General features: G+C 41.9%; 1 protein-coding gene across 1 annotated transcript in view; it reads right to left on the bottom strand.

Moving 5' to 3' along the window:
• Positions 1 to 23,475, bottom strand: part of OXCT1 (3-oxoacid CoA-transferase 1) — a 167,464-nt gene extending 143,989 nt beyond the window's left edge. The window contains 3 exon segments of the mRNA NM_001076070.2: positions 10,250 to 10,340; positions 12,032 to 12,140; positions 23,351 to 23,475. Of these exon segments, the coding sequence (NP_001069538.1) occupies positions 10,250 to 10,340; positions 12,032 to 12,140; positions 23,351 to 23,428 (278 nt within the window). The 5' untranslated portion in view covers positions 23,429 to 23,475.
• Between the last annotated feature and the right edge of the window lie 802 nt (positions 23,476 to 24,277).

The raw sequence follows: 24,277 nt of genomic DNA, 5'->3' as shown, positions 1-24,277 counted from the left end.
TCGAGTCAGTGATGCCATCCAGCCATCTCATCCTCTGTCGTCCCCTTCTCCTCCTGCCCCCAATCCCTCCCAGCATCAGAGTCTTTTCCAACGAGTCAACTCTTCGCATGAGGTAGCCAAAGTATTGGAGCTTCAGCTTTAGCATCGTTCCTTCCAAAGAAATCCCAGGGCTGATCTCCTTCAGAATGGACTGGTTGGATCTCCTTTCAGTCCAAGGGACTCTCAAGAGTCCTCTCCAATACCACAGTTCAAAAGCGTCCATTCTTTGGCACTCAGCTTTCTTCACAGTCCAACTCTCACATCCATACATGACCACTGGAAAAACCATAGCCTTGACTAGACGGACCTTTGTTGGCAAAGTAATATATATATGTATATATAAATATATAGCTCCCAGGCTCCTCTGCCCATGGAATTCTCCAGGCAAGAATACTGGAGTGGGTAGCCATTCCCTTCTCCAAGGGATCTTCCTGACTTAGGGATTGAATCCAGGTCTCCTGAATTGCAGGCAGATTACTAACCATCTGAGCCACCAGGGATGCCCATATATAGAATTAACAACAAAGTATTAATGTACACCTCAGGGAACTATATTCAATATCTGATAATAATTTATAAGGGAAAAGAATCTGAAAAAAATTTATATACATATACATATATATATACACACACACACAGATGTGTAACTGAATCACTTTACTGGACACGTGTAAGTAATAATATTATAAATCAACTATAATTTAATTTTAAAAAATGAAGTTGCAACTATTTTCCAAACAGTATTTCTCTTCTTTACTCTCAATTTAAATATACTCATCTCAATTATAGCCACAATTGCCTGTGGCTCAGCTGGTAAAGAATCTACCTGCAATGTAGGAGACCTGGGTTCAATCCCTGGGTTGGGAAATCCCCTGGAGAAGGGCAAGGCTACCCACTCCAGCATTCTGGCCTGGAGAATTCCATGGACTGTATAGTCCATGGGGTGGCAAACAGTCAGACACAACTAAGAGACTTTCACTTTCACCAGTGGCCTAATAGCTCAGTTGGTAAAGAATCTGCCTGCAATGCAGGAGACCTGGGTTTGATCCCTGGGTCGGGAATATACTCTTGAGAAGGAAATGGCAACCCACTCCAGTATTCCTGCCTGAAGAATCTCATGGACAGAGGAGCCTGGCAGGCTACAGTCCATGGGGTCGAAAGAGTCAGACACGACTTAGCGTCTAAACCACCAATAATAAAAGCTTATAATTTTATATGTACTGTAATAATATCAAGGGTACTAAAACAAAAGAAAATGTAGTGCAAATGATCCCCAACTAAAAATGGTTTGACTTAATTTTTCAACTTTACGGTTGTGTGAAAGTCATATGCATTCAACAGAAATCATACTTCAAATTTTGATATTTGTCCAGACTAGCGATCTGCAGTACTCCTCGTGACACAGGGCAGAGGCAGCCACAGCTCCATCAGGCACGCAATCATGAGGGTAAACAACCAGTACTCTTACAACCATTCTGTACCCATAGGACCACTCTGTTTCTCACTCTCAGCACAGTATTCAATAAATTACATGAGCTAATCAACACTGTATTACAAAATAAACTTTGTGGTAGATGATTTTGCCCAACTGTAGGCCAATATAAATCTCAGCATGTTGAAGGCAGGGTGGGCTAAGCTACAAAGCTCAGTAAGTTAGGTGTACTGATATACTGATGACTCAGAATATTTTCACTTTAGAATGGGTTTATTGGGATTTAACCCCACTGTAAATGGAGGAAGAACTGTATTTGGATATAAGGTTAATTTATGACATAGTGAGGGGCTTCCCAGGTGGCACTAGTGGTAAAAAACTGGCCCGCCTATGCAGGAGACATAAGAGACATGGATTAGTTCCCTGGGTCAGAAAGATCCCCTGGAGGAGGGCATGACAGCCCTCCTGTCATGGAAAATTGCCATGTACCAAGGAGTCTAGCAGACTATATTCCATAGGGTCACAGTCAGACACAACTGAAGTCACTTACCAGGCACACATACATGACATAGTTATATGGGACAAGTGAAATCTTGAAGGGGCTGAGCAGGAAGTCCAAGTGCACATCCCAGGAAGTGGTTAAGTTCAGTTCAGTTCAGTCACTCAGTCGTGTCCAACTCTTTGTGATCCCATGGACTGCAGCACGCCAGGCCTCCCTGTCCATCGCTGACTCCTGGAGCTTGCTCAAACTCATGTCCATTGAGTCCGTGATGCCATTCAACCATCTCATCTTCTGTCATCCCCTTCTCCTCCCACATCAGAGTCTTTTCAAATGAGTCAGTTCTTCGCATCAGGTGGCCAAAGGATTGGAGTTTCACCTTCAGCATCAGTCCTTCCAATGAATATTCAGGATTGATTTCCATCAGGAGGGACTGGTTGGATCTCCTTGCAGTCCAAGAGTCTCTCAAGAGTCTTCTCCAATGCCACAGTTCAAAAGTATCAATTCTTCAGAGCTCAGCTTTCTTTTTTCATTTTTAAATTTATTTCTCTTAATTGGAGGCTAATTACTTTAAAATATTGTAGTGGTTTTTCCCAGAAAAGGTAATGGCAACCCACTCCAGTACTCTTGCCTGGAAAATCCCATGGACAGAGGAGCTTGGTAGGCTGCAGTCCATGGGGTCACTAGGAGTCGGACACGACTGAGTGACTTCACTTTCACTTTTCACTTTCATGCATTGGAGAAGGAAATGGCAACCCACTCCAGTATTCTTGCCTGGAGAAACCCAGGGATGGGGGAGCCTGGTGGGCTGCTGTCTATGGGGTCACACAGAGTCAGACACAACTGAAGCAACTTAGCAGCAGCAGCAGCAGTGGTTTTTGCCATACATTGACATGAATCATCCATGGGTGTACATGTGTTCCCCATCCTGAACCCCCCTCCCCCCTCCCTCCCCATCCAGGCCCTCAGGGTCATTCCAGTGCACCAGCCCTGAGCACCCTGTCTCGTACATCAAACCTGGACTGGCAATCTATTTCACATATGATAATATACATGTTTCAATGCTGTTCTCTCAAATCAGCTTTCCTTATAGTCCAACTCTCACATCCATACATGGCTACTGGAAAAACCATAGCTTTGAATAGACGGATCTTTGTTGACAAAGTAATGTCTCTGCTTTTTAATATGCTGTCTAGGTTGGTCATAACTTCCCTTCCAAGGAGTAAGCATCTTTTAATTCCATGGCTGTAGTCACCATCTGCAGTGATTTTCGACCCAGAAAAATAAAGGGTGTCACTGTTTCCACTGTTTCCCCATCTATTTGCCATGAAGTGATGGGACCAGATGCCATGATTTCTGTTTTCTGAATGTTGAGTTTTAAGCCAACTTTTTCACTCTTCTTTCACTTTCATTAAGAGGCTCTTTAGTTCTTCTTCACTTTCTGCCGTAAGGGTGGTATCATCTGCATGTGTGAGGTTATTGATATTTCTCCCAGCAATCTTGATTCCAGCTTGTGCTTCTTGCAGCCCAGCATTTCTCATGATGTACTCTGCACAGAAGTTAAATAAGCAGGGTGACAATATACACCCTTGACGTACTCCTTTTCCTATTTGCAACCGTCTGTTGTTCCATGCCCAGTTCTAACTGTTGCTTCCTAACCTGCATACAGATTTCTTAAGAGGCAGGTCAGGTGGTATGGTATTCCCATCTCTTTCAGAATTTTCCACAGTTTATTGTGATCCACACAGTCAAAGGCTTTGGCATAGTCAATAAAGCAGAAATAAATGTTTTTTTCTAGAACTCTCTTGCTTTTTCCATGATCCAGTGGATGTTGGCAATTTGATCTCTGGTTCCTCTGCCTTTTCTAAATCCAGCTTGAACATCTGAAGTTCACGGTTCACGTACTGTTGAAGCCTGGCTTGAAGAATTTTGAGCATTACTTTACTAGCGTGTGAGATGAGTGCAACTGTGTTGTAGTTTGAGCATTCTTTGGCATTGCCTTTCTTTGGTATTAGAATGAAAACTGACCTTTTCCAGTCCTGTGGCCACTGCTGAGTTTTCCAAATTTGCTGGCATATTGAGTGCAGCACTTTCACAGCATCATCTTTCAGCTCAACTGGAATTCCATCACCTCTACTAGCTTTGTTCATAGTGATGCTTCCTAAGGCCCACTTGACTTCACATTCCAGGATGTCTGGCTCTAGGTGAGTGATTATCTAGGTCATGAAGATCTTTTTTGTACAGTAGCACAAAGTTTGTTTGAGCCCTCTGAGCATCTCTGGCAGGAAAGGAGGAAGTGGTTAGCCCTTCCCAAACCAAATAACCTAATCTTGGGGGAAATGTTCATGATCAGCCAAGGCAGCCGAGATCTCCCCTTCAAGCCCTTTAGAGCTCTCAGAGCTGTAGCTATCTTGACAAATAAGATGGCACAGCAAAGGAGTCATTTGCCTTTATCTCTGGGTTCAAAACCATTGGTGCAAAACCAGAAATTTTATTCAGAATGAAAAACTTCTCCTGGACCCCCAGAAAATTCCTATACCTGAGCAGTACAGAACTACAGGCATACCTCACCGAACCACCACAGAAAAGCAAACACTGCAATAAAGCAAGTCCTGAAAATTTTCTTGTTTTCCAGTGCATATAAATGTTTATACTATACTATAGTCTGTTAAGTGTGCAATAGTATTATGCCTAAAAATAATGTCAATGCCTTAATTTAAAAATACTTTGTAACAACATTGCAAAGTAACTGTACTCCAGTAAAAATTTTAAAAAATGAAAGCCACAGTGATTAAAAAAAAATGCATTATTAAAACATGCTAACAATCATCTGAACCTACAGGAAGTCATGATTTTTTTTCAATAATAACATCAAAGATCACTGTCATATATATACCTATGGCTAATTCATGTTGATGTTTGACAGAAAACAACAAAATTCTGTAAAGCAATTATCCTTCAATTAAAAAATAAATTAAAAAAAAGATCACTGATCACAGATCACCATAACAAATATAATAATAATGAAAAAGTTTGAAATATTGAAAAAATTATCAAAAAGTGACAGAAGCATGAAGTGAGCAAATTCTATTGGAAAAATAGAGCCAATACACTTGTTTAATGCAGGGCTGCCCTGAACCTTCAATTTGTAAAAAGTGCAATGTCTATGAAATGCAATAAAGCAAAATGCAATAAAACAAGACATACACAAGTATATACAAGTAACAGCATTGTAATCTCATGTACAGGTACATACAGGCATCTCCCCTTAACCCAGGATACATGCCAAGACAGTACCAACCCTACAGATGCTATGTACAATCCCCTGGAGAAGAGAATGGCAATCCACTCCAGTGTTCTTACCTAGAAAATCCCACGGTCCGAGAAGCCTGGTGGACTACAGTCCATGGGGTCACAAAAGAGATACAACTTAGCAACTAAACAACAATACATAGGTATCTTCTTTTCTTATACATGCATATCTATGAGAAAGTTTCATTTATAAATTAGGCACAGTAAGATATTAATAATAACTAATTATAAAGTAGAACAATTATAACAGCTGCTGCTACAATTTTAACAGCATATTGTAATAAAAGTTTTGTGAATGTGATCTCTCAAAATATGTTATTATACAAATTTAATACCTTTTTCAGCTTAACTGGGCACTTATCATGCACTATGGCTGTAACTTGCAATTTGAGATGCAGCAAGGAAACTAGTACAAATTTCTTTTTTCCTTCTTCACAGTTTCAGGCTGAAGACTCATTCTCACCATACATCTTAGCAATCTCAGCATACGATCATTTACTTTCCTTATTAAATCGAGAATATTCACCTTTACACTTTAAAGAAGCACTTCATGGCTTCTCCTTGGCATATCTGAATTACCAGCATCACTACTCTTGCATCTGGGGGCCATTATTAAGTAAAATAAGTGTTCCTTGAACACAGTCACTGTGATCTGGCAACACTGATGATCATGGATCTGATTATGGAGTAAGTAAGAAACTAACCAGTGGACACGCTGGACAAAAGGATGATTCTTGTCCAGGGCAGGACAGAGCAGGAAGGCGTGAGATTTCATCATGCTACTCAAAATAGCCCATAATTGAAAACTCATGAATTGTTTATTTCTGGAATTTTCCATTTAATATTTCCAGATCAAGGTTGATGCCACATATCTCAAACCATGTAAAGCAAAACCATGGATAAGGTGGGGACTGTTGTACATATGTACACATGCTGTACATATGTTGTACATATTACCACTATTTATTAGTCTTCTACATGAAGTGGGGCTGCCCTTGGGAGTTGTCTAAATCCCCACCTTGTCCTGAGGAAATGAAAATGACTAATACAGCACACCTATTTTTCCCTTGACTCTGTGATTTAACTACCTGAAATAAAGTTTACTGTGAAACATTTGCTCATCCAGGTTTGTAATTCATATGTTAAAGTCTTCCAAAAATCAGAGGAACATCTGTGATGTTCCCGCTTTTCTAATCAACCCATATCAAAGCACTGATTCATTTCAGTGGTCCTAAAGGAGGGTTTATCTCATCAACATTTAATAGTCAATACTCATAGCAAAGTAAGTGGTACCTCAGGCCAACAAGTCTTAGTGGTCATTAAAAGCAAACAAATTAAAAAAAAAAACAGACAATTAGAAGTCCTGAGCTTTGGAAGACTTCCAATTCAGGCAGAACTTCTAAAGATGGAGTCTTTTTCTAAAGAAGAAAATAGTCATTACTTCCTTATTTTAAAAAATGAAGTAGAACTGATTTCCAATGTTGTGTTAGTTTCAAGGTGTGGAGCAAAGTGATTTGGTTATATATTCATATACATTCTTTTTCAGTTTCTTTTCCATTACAGGGTATTTTACAAGATGTTGAATACAGTTCCCTGTGCTATACAGTAGGTCCTTGCTGCTTATCTATTTTATAAATATATACAGTTGTGTGTATCTGTTAAACCCAAACTCATAATTTATCCTCCCCATCTCCTTTCCCCTTTGGTAACCAAAAGTTTGTGTTCTATGGCTGTGAGTCTGTTTCTCTTTTGGAAATAAGTTATTTTGTATCATTTTTTTAGATTGAACATATTGGTGATAACCATTACTTCTAATTCCATGCTCTCTCCCTTTACCCCACAACTCACACATGTTTGGTTCTCAAATAAAGACATACTAAGCTGTCCTCCTCGTTTATCTGATTCTAATTATCAAAACAAAGCCCTCATCCCTATAAACTTTAAACACCTCTAATTAAGATAATCAACTGCAAAAAAAAAAGAAAAAAGATAATCAACTGCCAATCAAGGTGTACCCAGTGCCTTCTTTGACTTCAATGAAGTAGGTTATCAGTACTTACTCTGCATCAAAAATTTACATTAATCTGTACTACTCCCTGTGCTTCTCAGGTGGTGCCAGTGGTAAAGAACCTGCCTGCCAATGAAGGAGATGTAAGACACATGGGTTCGATCCCTAAGTTGCTAAGATCTCCTGCAGAAGGGAATGGCAACCTACTCCAGTATTCTCACCTGGATAAACTCCAGTATTCTTGCCTGGAGAATCCCATGAACAGAGGAACCTGGTGGGCTACAGTCCATGGGGTCACAAAGAGTCAGACATGACTGAAGCATCTTAGCATACATGCATACACTCCTTAGAAGCACTGAGTTATCAGGAAAATTCAACCAAGTATAGATAATCAAAAGTATTTTTAATAAACATTAAGTAAGTTCACAGGGCACAGGATGTGTTTCAGGAATAACAAGTGACCATGAACAAGTTACTTCCCTATTTACAGAGGGTTTCCCCTGTTAAATGAAGGAACTGGAACATACGGTCTCTATAATCCCATCCAGCTTCAAGTCTCAATGACTCTGAGACTATAGGCTAAGCATAAATAGTAGGAAACAGAAAACTACTCTAGGGATTTCCCTGAGGTCCAGTGGTTAAGACTCCCCACTTCCACTGCAGGGGGCACGGGACTGATCTCTGGTTGGGGAACTAAGATCCTGTATGCTCCATGGTGCAACTAAAAAATTAAAAAAAAAAAAAGAAAATAGAAAACTACTCTAAGTAAAAGGATTGGCCTGTAATATACATCAGAGATAATAAACACATATCAGTACACAAAGACAGGCTAACCATCTCCACAGGAATTCAGAAAGGGACAAAATCAATGAAGGCTAGAGCTGTTTTCTAACTGGATATGGCTTCTATAAGATGGGAAAAGATGTGGATACCCAGAGAAGTGGACAGGCTTCCAAGCAAAAATAACAGCATAAAGTCAGCAAAGAAAAAAATGAGCAAGAAACAACTGATAGAACTGGACATGGAACAATGGACTGGTTCCAAATTGGGAAAGGAATACATCAAGGCTCCATACTATCACCCTACTTATTTAACTTATATGCAGAGTACATCATGCGCCATGCTGGACTGGATGAAGCACAAGCGGGAATCAAGACTGTCGGGAGAAATATCAACAACCTCAGATATGTAGATGATACCACGCTAACAGCAGAAAGAAAAGAGTATCTAAAGAGTCTCTGATGAAGGTGAAACAGGAGAGTGAAAAAGCAGGCTTAAGACTGAACATTCAAAAAACGAAGATCATGGCATCTGGTCTTATCACTTCATGGCAAACAGATGAGGAAAAATGCAGTGACAGACTTTATTTTCTTGGGTTCCAAAATCACTGTGGACAGTGACTGCACCCATGAAATTAAAAGATGCTTTCTCCTTGGAAGAAAAGCTATTACAAACCTAGACAGTGTACTAAAATGCAGAGACATTACTTTGCAACAAAGGTCCGTATAGTCACAACTATGGTTTTTCCAGTAGTCATGTACAGATGGGAGAGTTGGACCACAAAGAAAGCTGAGCACCAAAGAACTGATGCTTTCTCCAACTGTGGTGTTGGAGAAGACTCTTGAGAGCTCCTTGGACAGCAAGGAGATGACACCAGTCAATGCTAAAGGAAATCAACCCTGAATATTCATTGGAAGGTCTAATGCTGAAGTTGGAACTCCAATACTTTGGCCACCGGATGTGACGAGCCAACTCACTGGAAAAGACCCTGATGCTAAAAAAGATCGAGGGCAGGAGAAGGAGGCAACAGAAGTTGAGAAGGTTGGATGGCATCACTGACTCAATGGACATGACTTTGAGCAAATGCTGGGAGACAGTGAAGGGAAGCCTGCCTTGCTGCAGTCCATGGAGTTATAAAGAGTCAGACATGGCTGAGTGACTGAACAACAACAACAACGACGTAGATTAGTTTTGTTGCCTAAATAATCTACGCTATTTCTTCTAAATTGCATTTATGATAATACACTAAACTGCCAAATTAATTAATTTCTTTAATTTTTAAGATCTTTGAAGTCTTTGTTAGAAGAGCTGATAATTTACTATTGTGAATTAAAATGTCCTTTCCCTTGATAACTAAATATATCTTAATATGTAGGCCATTAATCATTAAGATTTTATGGGTCATTGCTGACCATTTTGATATGCAAGCCTACTGTCTTAATGCTGGCTGCATACCCTCCTCTTTCTACCAAGACCAGCAACATTTTTAATGACTGATTATATTCTTCATGTATCTTCTATGGTAAGGTCATAACCAAAATAAAAGAAACAGATTTCAAATCGATGTCCATCTGCCTTTATAAATAAAGATTTACAATAAGGTACAACATACAATCTCTAAGTTTTAAAATGAAAGGGGGCTTTGCTGGTGGATCAGTGGTAAAGAACCTGCTTGCCAATGCAGGAGACATGGGTTCAATCCCTGATCCAGGAAGATCCCATACACCTTGGAGCAACTAAGCCTGTGCTTGTCAACTCTGAGCCTGTGCTCTAGAGTCCAGGAGCCACACTACTAGTAGAAGCCCACAGGCCCTAGAGCCCATGCTCCACAACTGGAGAGGAGCCCCACCTCGCCATAACTACAGAAAAGCCCGTGCACCAGTAAAGACCCAGCACAGCCAAAAACAAAATAAATAACTAAATAAACTTTATAAAGAAGGGCTCAGTTTGAACATTTTTTTCTTGTGGCATCTTGGTTCCCTGACAAGGGAGCAAACCTGTGTCCCCTGCAGTGGCACCATGGAGTCTTAAACATTGGAATGATAAAACTATCTTCTGATCCTTAAGCTTACTGCTCCTGTCAATGAAGAAATATTTCACTTCACTGATAGACTTCATTTCAATATTATGAAGGGTTATCATTTCTTTCAAGTCAATTGTTTTAAAAACACACACTTACCCAGCATTGTTGCTGACTGCAGTTAGTCCTTTTACTCCAGTCTTTAGCAAAGCTCCTATAAGATTCTCTGGAATTCCACATAACCCAAAACCTATAATGGGCCAAGAAGATAAATAATTTTATGTAGAGAGTAATTTTCTTCCAAGGAAATGTATCTGTTACTCTTTTCTTAAAAAAGAAAAACGTACCAGCACATTATTAGACCCACTATGCAAAAGCACAGATACATCTCAGCAACTTAAGAAGTGGTCATAGACAGTAAAAAGATCAACAGTTGCCAGGAATTTGAGGGGTGGGGGGGGAGATGAATACACAGAGTACAGAAGTTTTCATGAGCAGTGAAATACTTTGTATGACATTATAATGATATGTATATATGTCATTATACTTTGGTCCAAACTCATAGTATGCACAACACTATTTACTTCATTAAAGTGAACCCTAAGGTGAACTGTGGATGTTGGTGATTCTGTCAATGCAATTCATTCCTGGTTGAAAAAAAAAAGTACCACTCTGTTGATAATGGCTATGCATGTATGGGGAAGGAGTATATGAGGAATTTCTGTACCTTCCTGTCAATTTTATTATAAACCTAAAACTGCTTTGAGAAAAAGTTTCCAAAAAGAAAAAAATTAACACTCAGGATAGACATTTTTGAAAAACTTTTGTTTCACTTATATATGTATACATAGTACATACATGTGTGTTTGTTGGATTGTGATGTAAAATGTGTTTTTAGATCAAAAAAGTTGGCAAGTCACTTTACTAAAGTTCTACTGGCAAAACAAAGCAAAAATAAACCTCAAAAAAATGAAATAAAATAAATGGCCATATAGCTATCTCCAAATGTTTTACATCATTATATAGCATCAGACATCACTGCCAAGTCCTTGATTCATAAGTATAAAGCCAAGTGCAATGTGTTAATACAGCCACCTACACATTGCTCTTCTTGCACTTAACTACATATTTGTTATTTTCCCACTTTAAAATTGAACCTTTACACAGTTACTTTTTCAAGCATGTTTGTTTTACATTCCTGGGTAGATTCTGCAGATCTAGAAGCCTAAGCCAATGACTTTCATTTCTTTTACACAATTCCTCAAAAGGGTATTAGGTCTAAAATTCAATGACTGCTGAGTTGAATGAATGAATGAAGAACAGCCCTAAAAATAACCCTTGATTTTTATGACCAAGGCCTAGAAATCCAAAGAAACGTATAAGAATCAGGCAACAAGTTTAATGAGTGTGAGAGAGGGGTGGTAAAAGACATTCTAAACAAAAGAAGCAATAGAACTTGAGAGGCTCACTAACAGATAGATGTGGATGTGCTCTCTAGCTTCCAAAATGAGGAGGAACAAAAGGAATGGCCAGTGTGGGCTACTAAGATACATGCAAACTTTTTTTTTTATGCAAACGTTTTAAGGTAAGCAGAATTCCCAAGTATCTAGGGATTTTTCAAAGCTACTAATAAGATATCCCCATTTAAGGTGTCAGCTTTTCAAATAATATAGGAAAAGAAATAGAAAAGGAAAGAAAAGGTCAGCTATAAAGTGCTAAACCTTGCTAAACTTTCAGAAAGGGAACACTATAATAAAAAATAGATAATATGTAATAAATAAAATAAGATAAAGAATTGATAACTAAACAATAAAATAACTGGCATTTCTAATAACTGGCATTTATTAACAAAGTAATAAAATAATTAGCCTTTTTAATCACCTCACCATTGTGATTTCCCTGCTTTGCGAAAATCAAAAGGAAAACAATACTATTACTCACCACCAACCAGTATTGTTGCACCATCAGGAATGTCTTTTACCGCTTCCACTGGGTCTGTATAAAATTTGGTATGGTGACGTGTGCTAGTTGAAAAGTAGCAAATACATCCCTAAAATATTAAAAAACATCTTTAAGTGAACAAGCATTTGTAAACTTGTGTTTACTTTGCATGTATACGAATATATTCAATTATTATATATACAAGGATAATTCTACTAGCTTGTCTTAGAAAGAGTGGGGCTGTAAGTAGTTCATCTTAAGAGTAGGATGGACAGAGACTTCCCTGATGGTCTAGCGGTTAAGACTCCAGTCAGGCTCCCAAGGCAGAGGACTCAGGTGAAATCCCTGCTTAGGGAACTGTATCCACATGCTGAAACTAGAGTTCACATGCCACAGCTAAAGATCCTGCATGCCACTATTCACAATAGGCACAACATGTTAGCAACCTAGATGCCCATCGACAGGTGAACAGATAAAGAAGTTGTGGTACATATACAGAATGGAATATTACTCAGCCATAAAAGGAACAAAATGGGGTCATTTGTAGTGATGTGAATGAACCTAGAGTCTGTCATACACAGTGAAAGAAGTCAGAAAGAGAAAAACAAATATTAACGTATAGATATGGAATCTAGAAAAATGAACCTATCTGCAAGGTAGGAATAGAGACACAGATACAAAGAACAGACTTGGGCACACAGAAGGGAAAAACGAAGGCAGAACAAACAGAGAGTAGCACCGACATATATATGCTACCATGTGTAAAACACAGCTAGTGAGAAGCTGCTGTAAAACACAGAGAGCTCAGCGTGGTGCTCTGTGATGACCTGGAGGGGTGGGGTGGGGGCGGGGAGGGATGCTCAAGAAGGAGGGGATATATGTTATGTATACTTATAGCTGATTCACTTTGCTGTACAGCAGAATCTAACACAACATTGAAAAGTAATTATCCTCCAATTTTAAAAAATCCTATGGTAAACCATAATGGAAAAGAATATTTAAAAAAATGTATATGCATATATGTGTGTGTGTGTGTGTGTGTGTGTGTAAATGAATTACTTTACTGTATGACAGGAATTAATACACTACAAATCAAACATACTTCAGTAAAAATAAATAAGGGAAAAAAAAGATATTGTGTGTGGCCACTAAGACCCAGAGTAGCCAAGTCAATAAATAAATATTTAACAACAACCAAAAAAAAAGAGTAGGGTGGACATACTCTATTCACAAATTACCACCAGAATCCCTTTATGATCCATATCTTCTATTACATAAGGAAAACTTTGTGTCATTTGGGGCCCCTTCAAAGAGTAAAAGAAAGTAGATACTGTGTATGATGGGACTCAAATTCACAGTATCAGCGTCAATATCGATTTTTGATAGCAATACAACTAACAAATATTTCCTGAGAACCCATATGTGCCAAATACTCTGCTATTTATTCCAACCTAATAAGTATTAAGATACAACTGCTGCTCTCAATATTATAAATACTACAGATTTGGCCTTGATCCAATCTTGGGTATCAAAGAATACCTCTGGAAAGGACAAGAACAGCACACAAAAAACTCATTCCCTTCTGGAGCCTAGAGTTTATGGATGCCAGAGAAAAACAGCAAACTCTTAACTCCAAGAGGGGCGCGGCCAGTCTCATCACAGTGTACTATCTGGTGCAAGTCAGGCTATCTGGCGCGCATTCACCATCAGTTTTAAACTGTTTTCCCTCTTTACACTTCATTCACAGTATGAACAGGAAAAATGATACAGTCGATTGAGTTGCAATCAATCACTCATACTTAACATCATCTCTCCTTTATTCTCACTATGTAGTCAACCTAAAAAAAGAGGGATTCCCCAGTGGCTGAGGGGTAAAGAATTTGCCTGCCAAGCAGGAAATAGAGAAGATGTGGGTTCGATCCCTGGGTTGGGAAGAACCCCCTGGAGGAGGAAATGGCAACCCACTCCAGTAGTCTTGCCTGAAAAATCCCATAGATAGAGGAGCCTGGTGGGCTACAGTCCATGGAATCGCAAAGAGTCAGACACAACTGAGCATGCACACATAAAAAGAGAGGGGGTAGAGAGAATGACACCTGACTCCTGAGACACTGTCCCTTAACCCGTCCATCGATGTTGTAAGCTCACACCCATGCCTATCAGAGCCTCCCAGACAGAGAACCCCAGGGGATCAAGGCAAAAGCATAAATGAGTGCTCTCATTTTTTTCTCCCTCCAAAATCTCCTTTCATAAAAAGTATCAGTTCAGTAAAGTTCAGTTCAGCCACTCAGTCGTGTCTGACTCTGCGACCCCATGGACTGCAGCATGCCAGGCCTCCCTGTCCATCACCAACTCCCAAAGTTTACTCAAACTCATGTCCACTAAGTCAATGATGCCATCTAACCATCTCATCCTCTGTCATCCCCTTCTCCAGCATCAGGGTCTTTTCAAATGAGTCAGTTCTTCGAATCAGGTGGCCAAAGTATTGGAGTTTCGGCATCATCATCAGTCCTTCCAATGAATATTCAGGACTGATCTCCTTTAGGATGGACTGGTTGGATCTCCTTGCAGTCCAAGGGACTCTCAAGAGTCTTCTCCAACACCACAGTTCAAAAGCATCAATTCTTCGGCGCTCAGCTTTCTTTATAGGCCAACTCTCATATCCATACATGACTACTGGAAAAACCATAGCTTTGACTGCTGCTGCTGCTAAGTCGCTTCAGTAGTGTCCGACTCTGTGCAACCCCCAAGACGGCAGCCCACCAGGCTCCACCGTCCCTGGGATTCTCCAGGCAAGAACACTGGAGTGGGTTGCCATATTCTTCTCCAATGCATGAAAGTGAAAAGTGAAAGGGAAGTCGCTCAGTAAGTGTCCGACTCTTTGTGACCCCATGGACTGCCCCCTACCAGGCTCCTCCGTCCATGGGATTTTCCAGGCAAGAGTACTGGAGTGGGTTGCTATTGCCTTCGGACCTTTGTTGGCAAAGTAATGTCTCTGCTTTTTAATATTCTGTCTGCCGCTGCTACTGCTGCTGCTACTGCTGCTGCTAAGTCGCTTCAGTCGTGTCCGACTCTGTGCGACCCCATGGACTGCAGCCTACCAGGCTTCTCCGTCCATGGGATTCTCCAGGCAAGAACACTGGAGTGGGTTGCTATTCTGTCTAGGTTGGTCATAAAAAGTGTCAATTAATACAAAAGGTAGAGAAGGAAATGGCAACCCACTCCAGAGTTCTTGCATAGAGAATTCCATGGACAGAGGAGTCTGGTGGGTAAGACCCCCTGGGGTCGCAAAGAGTAGGACACAACTGAACAACTAACACACAACACAAAAGGAGATTAAGAAACTATACTGAAAGTCCAATGAGATCTGCAAAGGTATAGGTGCTAAATGACCTTTGTTTTTTTAAACTGCAACCTTGGTCAAGGTCAGATGAGGAAGAGTGGTTTACCGTGGCACACTGCCCACACAAAGGGAAATAAGCAGAGGTGGGGATAGGAAGGAAAGAGCTTGAACCACCAACAGCGGTCTCCTCTGTCCTATACTCAAGTAGCAGGGATTTACTTGATTCTGTTTTAACACACACATATATATGAAAATATGTTTTTAATCTTAGAACTTAAAACTTTGATAGCCTAACGAGGCCAACATATATATCATAAAATGAAACTGAGGATATCTCCTAGAAAACAGGGGCTTCCCAGGTGGTACAGTGGAGACACAAGAGATGGGGATTTGATCCCTGGGTTGGGAAGATGCCCCTGAGAAGGAAATGACAACCCATTCCAGTATTCTTGCCTGGGACATCTTAAGGACAGTCTGGCAGGCTACAGTCCATAGGGTGGCAAAGAGTCAGACACAACTGAGCACACATGCACGCCTAAAAAACAGAGAAGAGAAAAATACACACATATCTAATCCAATCAACTCATTTTACAAGTGAAGTTTCTGAAGATATAAGGATCTTGTAATTTACTACACAGTGTTAAAGCAAGACCAGTTCCCAGGTTTAGCCTTCTATCACTGGGGCCCTCTACCACAATATGTTCCTCTCTGTCCTTTTCAAAAATCCTCAGTCTTACACTACTTCTATTTTATTACTTATGTACAACAAACCTTTATGAGTGTCTTATTTTTTCATGAAGAACTCTTGTTGTCCTTATTTTCAGTGAAAGGTAAAGAGGGCCTTAGTAGGAAGAGGAAGAAAGTTAAAAAATTTGGGGGGGTAAAACTGCTGAAGACTGGAAATTCTCTCAATATGACCGTACACTCTAGTAATCTAACACAATTATCTATTAATGTTTCCAAACTTATAGCTCCTCTGACATTTTTTACTGTAGTTAAAATTGGTTGTTGTTGTTCAGTAGTGTCCAGCTCTTTGCGATCTCATGGACTACAGCATGCCAGCCTCCCTGTCCTTCAATATCTCCCGGAGTTTGCTCAAACTCATGTCCAGTCCATTGAGTCGATGACACGATCCAAACATCTCATCCTCTGTTGCCCTGTTCTCCTCCTGCCCTCAATCTTTTCCAGCATCAGGGTCTTTTACAACGAGTTGGTTTTTTGCATCAGATGGCCAAAGTACTGGAGCTTCAGTTTCTGGATCAGTCCTTCCAATGAGTATTCAGGATTGACTTCCTTTAGGATTGACTTCGTTTGATCACCCTGCTGCCCAAGGGACTCTCGAGAGTCTTCTCAATCACCGCAATTCAAATGGCAAGCCACTCCAGTATTCTTGCTGGAAGAACCCCGTGAACAGTATCATTCATTACAAATAGTCATAAATTACTGAGAAGCGGACTTACCTGGTGGTCCAGGGGTTAAGACTGAGCTCCCAGTACAGGGGGCCCAAGTTTGAACCCTGGTCAGGCAACTAGAACCAACCTGCCACAACTAAAAGTTCGCATGCTGTGATGAAGATCAAAAGTCCCAAGTGCCACAACTAAGACCCACAGCAACCAAATACATATGTAAATCTTTTTTTTAATTACTGAGACTCTTGTGCCACATCTCTCCCCAAAACAACTTCAGAAGTATTTTAGAAAAAACCCAAGTGAAGCTTAAAAGCAATAAACTAATTCGTATTTTCAGAGAATGTGAGAAGGACTCAAGATAATAAAGAATTTACAGGTACTCAGCATTGGTCTGTTCATTTTGCATATGTTCAGTTAACAATATTTGTTGATATGTATTATCTATTTATTATAACAACATTTGATATGTATTGACTGAGAAAGAGTGGCATAATGGGCCACACTCTATTAATCTCAGTCTAAAATATCCTTGTTTCAAATGTCAGTAGAAGTATTAACTGGAGAAAATTACTTAACTTCTGAGCCTCTTTTTTTGGCGGGTGGAGGGGGGTGGCAGTGACATTAAGTTTACAAAAGTGAAAGTCGCTCAGTCATGTCCAACTCTTTGTGACCCCATGGACTATACAATCCATGGAATTCTCCAGGCCAAAATACTGGAAAGGGTAGCCTTTCCCTTCTCCAAGAAATCTTCCCAACCCACGGATCAAACCCAGGTCTCCAGCATTGCAGGTGGATTCTTTACCAGTTGAGCCACAAGGGAAGCCCAAGAATATTGGAGTGGGTAGCCTATCCCTTTTCCACCGGATCTTCCCAACCCAGGAATCGAACCAGGGTCTCCTGCATTGCAGGTGGATTCTTTACCAACCGAGCTATCAGGGTTTACAAAAAGATGATCATTTTTTTTTAAATTCCTGTCAATGATTTCCATATAATTAGACATGTAATTGTATCACATAAGACACTCTTAATATTTTTTTTAAAAAAAAGCCTGATACAAACGATGATAACTGTTTCCCAGGGATATAGTACAGATCAAACAATTATGTATTATTATTAAGCTAAGAAGCACTTAGCCCTGAGCCTGGATTACAGAAGATACCCAGGGGATATGATCTTCACTTAGGAAATGCAACCTTTTCTCCATTCCCCGCCAGGGCAGTAAGATTAACCTGACACTGATTGGGAGTTTAATTTTCATTTTTAACCTCCCCACTCTACCCTCCACACATGCAAAAACAGACACATTACTGATTTTACAAAGAATTTAACATGATCCATACTATAGCCAATTAATCCAAGCAATCTTTGTTGGGGATTTTGAAAAAAAAAAAAAAAAATGAGCACCAGCTTTAAGATTACTTTAATGTAATTACTTTATTTGCAATCAAGCTGCCAGTGTAAGTATCCAAAGATTATTGGGCAAACAGCAATATGAACTGCAGGCAGTGGGACAAAGAGGAAGCACGATGCCTGAGGCCAGTTACCACAGAAAGTTTGCTGTGGATCTTCAAGGCCTGAAGTCCAGCGAACTGCCCACAACCTGGAGGCAGCACCCCTGAGAAAGCCTTGGAATCTGTTCTCTGACACACATACTCCTTGCCCACTATCCCTTCCCACATTCCCTGCTTCTGGTGGTCAAGAAACAGACACCCAACACCTTCCAAGAATTGGCAGGGAGGTGGGGAGAAATATGTTTCTAATTACCTACCTTAATTCCTATGATAACCGAATTCAAGTAGAGCTCTAAACTGCTCTACCTTCCACTATATTTTAAATATTAAAATAATGATGTGAAAAAACCCAAGCATCATCTACTACAAAAATAAGGAAATAAATAAAATAACCTTCAACTTTGCAGCAGTTACCTAAAAGAATGAAGAGTAATGAACACTGTACAGCTTTGACAGCTACTGATTCTAGGAGCATTTTTTTTTCCACTGAGATCTTCCTTTACATTAACATAATATATTTTGTTTTGTTTTTCCACCCTCCTACCTTCTGCAAAATTCCATCTCATTGTTGCCACTAGTTTCTGCTAACACTATTGAGGGAAAGAAATAATAGTGATTCAGTACATAATGAAGCTAAGAAATAAAATTCTTACAGTGCAAAATTGTTTTCTACTAAATCTAGTTCTTTCAAAATCTTCTCCCTCTTCCCACTTTGTTCTTATCTTCAAATTCTTACACTGAATCTTTGAGATCAGATTCTACTGTGGAGCCTATGTTTTATCTCATGACTTCCCAATCCAGAACTCCTTCCTTTCTAACCACTTCTACCACTAATTCTTTCACCTAAATTTCTTTTTTCTGTCATTCAACACTCCAGAACTTAGTGAAATGAAAATGCACTTCATTTTGAAGACGTCTGAGGGAAAATACACAAACCACACTTTTTTTATTTTTAAACAAATTTTATCTTAATGATAGGAACTATACAACTACATGCTCTCTCCCTTGTCACCCTATAGTTAGTTAAATACATCAGGACACAGAAAGATTGACATTGCCCAGGTCAGTCTCAAAATTGGACATATAGATATAGAAGTGGGGAGGATAGGCCATCTGGAGAGAGGTTCAGAGAACACCATTAAAAGGAAAGGGCATTAACATTTAAGTGGATATACACAGTTTTACAAGGACAGCATGGCATTACTGCCAAAAGGAAGTAGTGACATGTGCTAAAATGCTTTAGGTATCCAGCACTGGACCAGCGTTGACCAAAGATGGACACTATCATGAATAATTAATCACTAACTTATGACACAAATGAATCACAAGGAGCTCACAGGACTTGCTGACATGGGCCAGTGCTCTGCAGCAACAGCATACTTTGTTTTTTAGGGAATGTACATATTTTATTCCAATTTGGAGGGATGCCCTGAAGCACTCTGAAGGATCATAGATGAATAAGCAATGAATTCTGCCTAGCAGATCAGAAAGTGTAAAAGTGTGCCAAGACTTAAAAAAAAATAATGAGGGTGGGGATTCCAGAAAGGGGGAGCTGCCTGAGCAAAGGTACCAAGATGTGGCTGCTGCTGCTAAGTCACTTCAGTCGTGTCCGACTCTGTGTGACCCCACAGACGGCAGCCCACCAGGCTCCCCCATCCCTGGGATTCTCCAGGCAAGAACACTGGAGTGGGTTGCCATTTCCTTCTCCAATGCATGAAAGTGAAAAGTGAAAGGGAAGTCGCTCAGTCATGTCTGACTCTCAGCGACCCCATGGACTGCAGCCTACCAGGCTCCTCAGTCCACGGGATTTTCCAGGCAAGAGTACTGGAGTGGGGTGCCATCGCCTTCTCCAACCAAGATGTGGAAAGACTGTGTCTTCAAGGGCATGCAGGATCACACTGTGGAGAGAAGCTCATGAAGATCAGGCTGGTAAGGGAGTCAGGGCAATTTGCAAAAGGCCTTAAAGACAACACTAGAGAGCTTCAACTTCATCCTTCAATGAGGAAAGGACAGCAAAGTGTTTTGTTTTGTTTGAAACAGAGATGTCACAACTCTCATACAAAAACTTGAATCAGGAAAGTGGCAGGGGAACTCATTCTTTCATTCATTCCTCTATTTGTTCTAAAATACCCATTCTGGTGCCTCAGCTGGAAAAGAATCCACCTGCAATGTGGAAGACCTGCGTTCGATCCCTGGGTTGGGAAGATCCCTGGAGAAGAGAAAGGCTACCCATTCCAGTATTCTGACCTGGAGAATTCCAAGGACTGTATAGTCCATGGGGTCACAAAGAGTCAGAGACACTGAGCAACTTTCCCTTTCATACTTAATACTGAGACTAGAGAGTTAACGAACAAATAAACTCACAAGCATAGTCTCTGCTCTAATGAAACTTACAAGGATAACAGCCACTAAACAACTACAACATTACCATGACACTGGTAATCAACTGCAAGTTAAAGAAAGGAGCAGAGGAGAGAATGGTTCTAAATTTCCAGCTTACATTCTGGATGGATACCGGTGCTGTTACCCATAATAAAAACAAACAAGGAAGGAAAATGCCACGTTACGGCTGGTTCATTTTTGATCAGAAAGACTTGAGAAGTACTGAGTGACATGAACCAGTAAGTTGTACTGGAAGGAAGGCAGTTCAGGAGAGTCTGGGGTTGGAGATAAATCTGGAAAAGATGGTTTTCAAAGAAGAGAAATAGCTAAAGTGTTAATGGTAGTTTTAAGATTTTTATTTTCAGTAATAATTTTCTATAGTCAATGGAAAATAGTATTAAACATACCCTCCAAAACAATCATGGACTAAGGAAGATGGAAGATACCTTCGGGTAGTCTGTTTAGGTCAAAGCCAATGCCACTGGCTCTGCAAATGCAGTCCTCAGACCAGCAGCTTTACTATCTGGGAACTAATTAACGCAAAGTACTAAGCTCCTACCAGGACCTACTAAATGGCAAACTCTGGGGATGAACACAGCAATCTATTTGATAAAGCCTCCAGGTAATTCTGATGCACACTCAAGTCTGGAAGACATGTTTATCACAAACAAGACAAAAAAAAACTACCTCATTTTACCTGTTGGTTATATTTAGTAAAAAAATCTATGTCCTCAAGGTTACTCCATAAGTTTGCCCACAGTGTTTTCTCATCCACGTAGGAAATGTGTTGAGTGTCTATTCTATGCATGGCAGTGCGTAATGCTCAGAGAGATGGAGAAAAAGGCATACAATATGGTCTGCAAATTTCATCTGGTTATGAAGATGATGTCTACACGTTCAAAAAGTTAAACAAGTATGCAAATGTTACAGTTAACACAAGTAGGAGGTGAAGATTTAAGGGGTAAACACTAAGGGATTTAAGTGCCAAATGCTGGAGGAACACGGAGAAAGGGGAGTTGGACCTATGATCAAATCCTGAAGGAGAGATGAGATACAGGAAAATCCATAATTTGTAACTCGGCCATCTAAGAAGACGCTTGCTGGGCTTTGGGAATAGTTTAATAATACAATAAGAAAATAAGTAAATTACACTTAGGCAAATAAGTAACTAGCAGGGCTTCCCAGGTGGCCCAGGGGTAAAGAATCTGCCTGCCAATGCAGGAGACACAAGAGACGTGGGTTCGATCCCTGGGTCGGGAAGATTCCCTGGCATAGCAAATAGCAACCCACGCCAGTATTCTTGCCAAAAAAATTCCATGAACAGAGGAGCCTGGCGGGCTACAGTCCATGGGGTCGCAAAGAGTTGGACACGACTGAGCATGCACACACAAAGTGCCAAAACAAGGAATGTTATTAACCTTGGCCCAAGGAGGTCGCTGTGTCCCGATTTGCACTCGTTTCAGTGCCCACAGCAATGACAGAAGGTCGAGCTCCCTTCTAACAATGCTTTACAAATCCAAAGCTACCTGCAATTATCAAAATGCCTCCTAACAGGCATTTATGTGTAACTCTTTCCAGTTCTTAATCACCATCTAGCACTCACCTACCGGTGAGTCACAGCCCCTCTCCGTTCACCGCTCTCAGAGTGGATGCCAGTAAGATGCCACAACAATGGGGAAAAAGAGGAGTTCCTTGTGAGGAGATAAGTGTTCAAGGCACACTTTTAAGCTCAGAACTATTATTCAAAAACATCACTTTTCTTTGACTCTTCCAAGGAAAAGGCTCCCGTGGTGACGGAAGTAGCGGAGGTAAGCTAGTCTCCTATACTCGTCACTCTGGTCCTGTCCGAGGACTCCGGATAAGAACCGCACCAGAGCGAGGGCTTACAGGCGGGGACAGGACACGCGGGGAAAAAAGACGACACAGCCCACAATCGCAGCGCGAGGGCCTCGAGATACTACCGTTCGTGAAGAGTTTGCAGTGAGAGTGGACAACGTTTGCAAAGAACTTTGAAAACGGAAATCCCAAGGAGCCTCAGAAGAAAGGGATGCCCGCGCTCGAAGCCCGCGTCCTGGCACCGCCAGACCTCCACAGGCTACTCGGCGTGGCGAGGTAAACGCGCCGGCAAGCGCTCCAGTCCCGGTTCCGCTTCCCACCGCCAAGGTGCAGCGCAGCCTCGTAGGGAGAAGAAGGGGCGCAGCGTTCCACCCCCTTGGCGGCAAACTCGAGCCGACCCCTGGCTAGCCCAGCCCTCAGTTCCGGGCCTGTAGAGGGGACTCCGCCCCGAGATCCCCAATTCGGAGCGCAAACCTACCCCTTGCAGCCGTCGCCCCCTGCCCTCCTTAAGCCGGCGAACCCTCCCGGTCGTTCCTGCAGCCAAAGCCCCTTCCCAAGAAACTGCCCGCGAAATGGAGACGCGAGCCAGGGCCTCTCCGCGCACTTTTGTGCCGCGTCTCGCCTCACTGGGGAAGCGGGTGCAGAACCAAGTCAAGGAGGCCAGGCGGAGAAGCAGTGAGGCAAGGAGGCGTCGGCGCGCCTCGGGGCCCTGGGTACTGCGCCCAGATGCCGGCTCCCGGGCTGGAGAGGCTGGGTGTGGACAGACCAAAAAAAAAAAAAAACGCTCAGGCTTTCGTCCGCGTTCTTCCGGGCGAGGCCTTGCTCTTCACCTGCACTTTACCTTGGACCAGACGCCCGCTGAGGAGAGGGCGGAGGCGCAGAACCGCAGGCGCGAGGAGAGGCGTGCGAGAGCTGCCATGCTGGGGTGGGCGCAGGCCGGGCCGCAGCGCGCGTGTGAGTGTGTCCACTGACGCCGCCGGGCCGCCGCGTCACGGGACGGGAGGAAAAGGAAGGCGCACGGGGGGCGGGCTGGAGGCTCGATAGCGCTGCGGTGACGTCGTGGGTCCTCTGGCGCCGGGGCTTGGCAGACGGAGCAGCGAGGATGGGAGGGGCTCGCGGGCGGGGCGGGTCGCGGGGGAAGGTCCCGGCCTGGCGGCGGTCGGATACATCACGCGGTCGGGCGTGCCTTGGTCTGCCCCGGTGCGCTCACTTGCCGCAGCAGCCGGTAGGGTGCGAGCGGTCATGAGTTACTGTCTTTGCCAAGGTCAGGGATAGGTCTTAGCCTAGTGTTCGGGCGGTGGAGCTTGTTGCTCTTTCTTATCAGTGTCTGGAACCTGTGGAGGCTGCAAAGGTGGACCCGCCTTGAGGCCCTTCCCCATCTGTGGACAACGTTCCCACGTCTAACGTTTCTCAGTCTTTTCTCCCCACACCCGCCCTCGCTTGTGTAAGAGTATTACTGTTTGCTTCTCAAACAGCAAACTGTTTGAGAATCAGCCGGGAGCCGTCTGACCTGAGATGTGATCAGACAGGCTGCATCAAGATGGTCCCTGGTAAAGAAGGCTAGACGAGGACTGGCCCTCCGGGACTGGATGTAGGCACAACTTTTCCCCGCTTGGCATCATCCAAGTCTACCTTGTTCAGGATCTTCGGACACTGGACTCCTGGAAAACCCCGAGATTACTCACCAGATGCAAACATGCAGCTGGTAATCCCTTTGACAGATCTGAGACAAATTTCCTAACTTTACTAAGCCTGCAAATTAAAACTG

The sequence above is a fragment of the Bos taurus genome, chromosome 20 (genome assembly GCF_002263795.3).
Source record: "Bos taurus isolate L1 Dominette 01449 registration number 42190680 breed Hereford chromosome 20, ARS-UCD2.0, whole genome shotgun sequence".
Classification (NCBI taxonomy): domain Eukaryota; kingdom Metazoa; phylum Chordata; class Mammalia; order Artiodactyla; family Bovidae; genus Bos; species Bos taurus.
The sequence above is the reverse complement of the archived record's forward strand: the minus strand, read 5'-3'. Positions and strand labels throughout refer to the sequence as shown.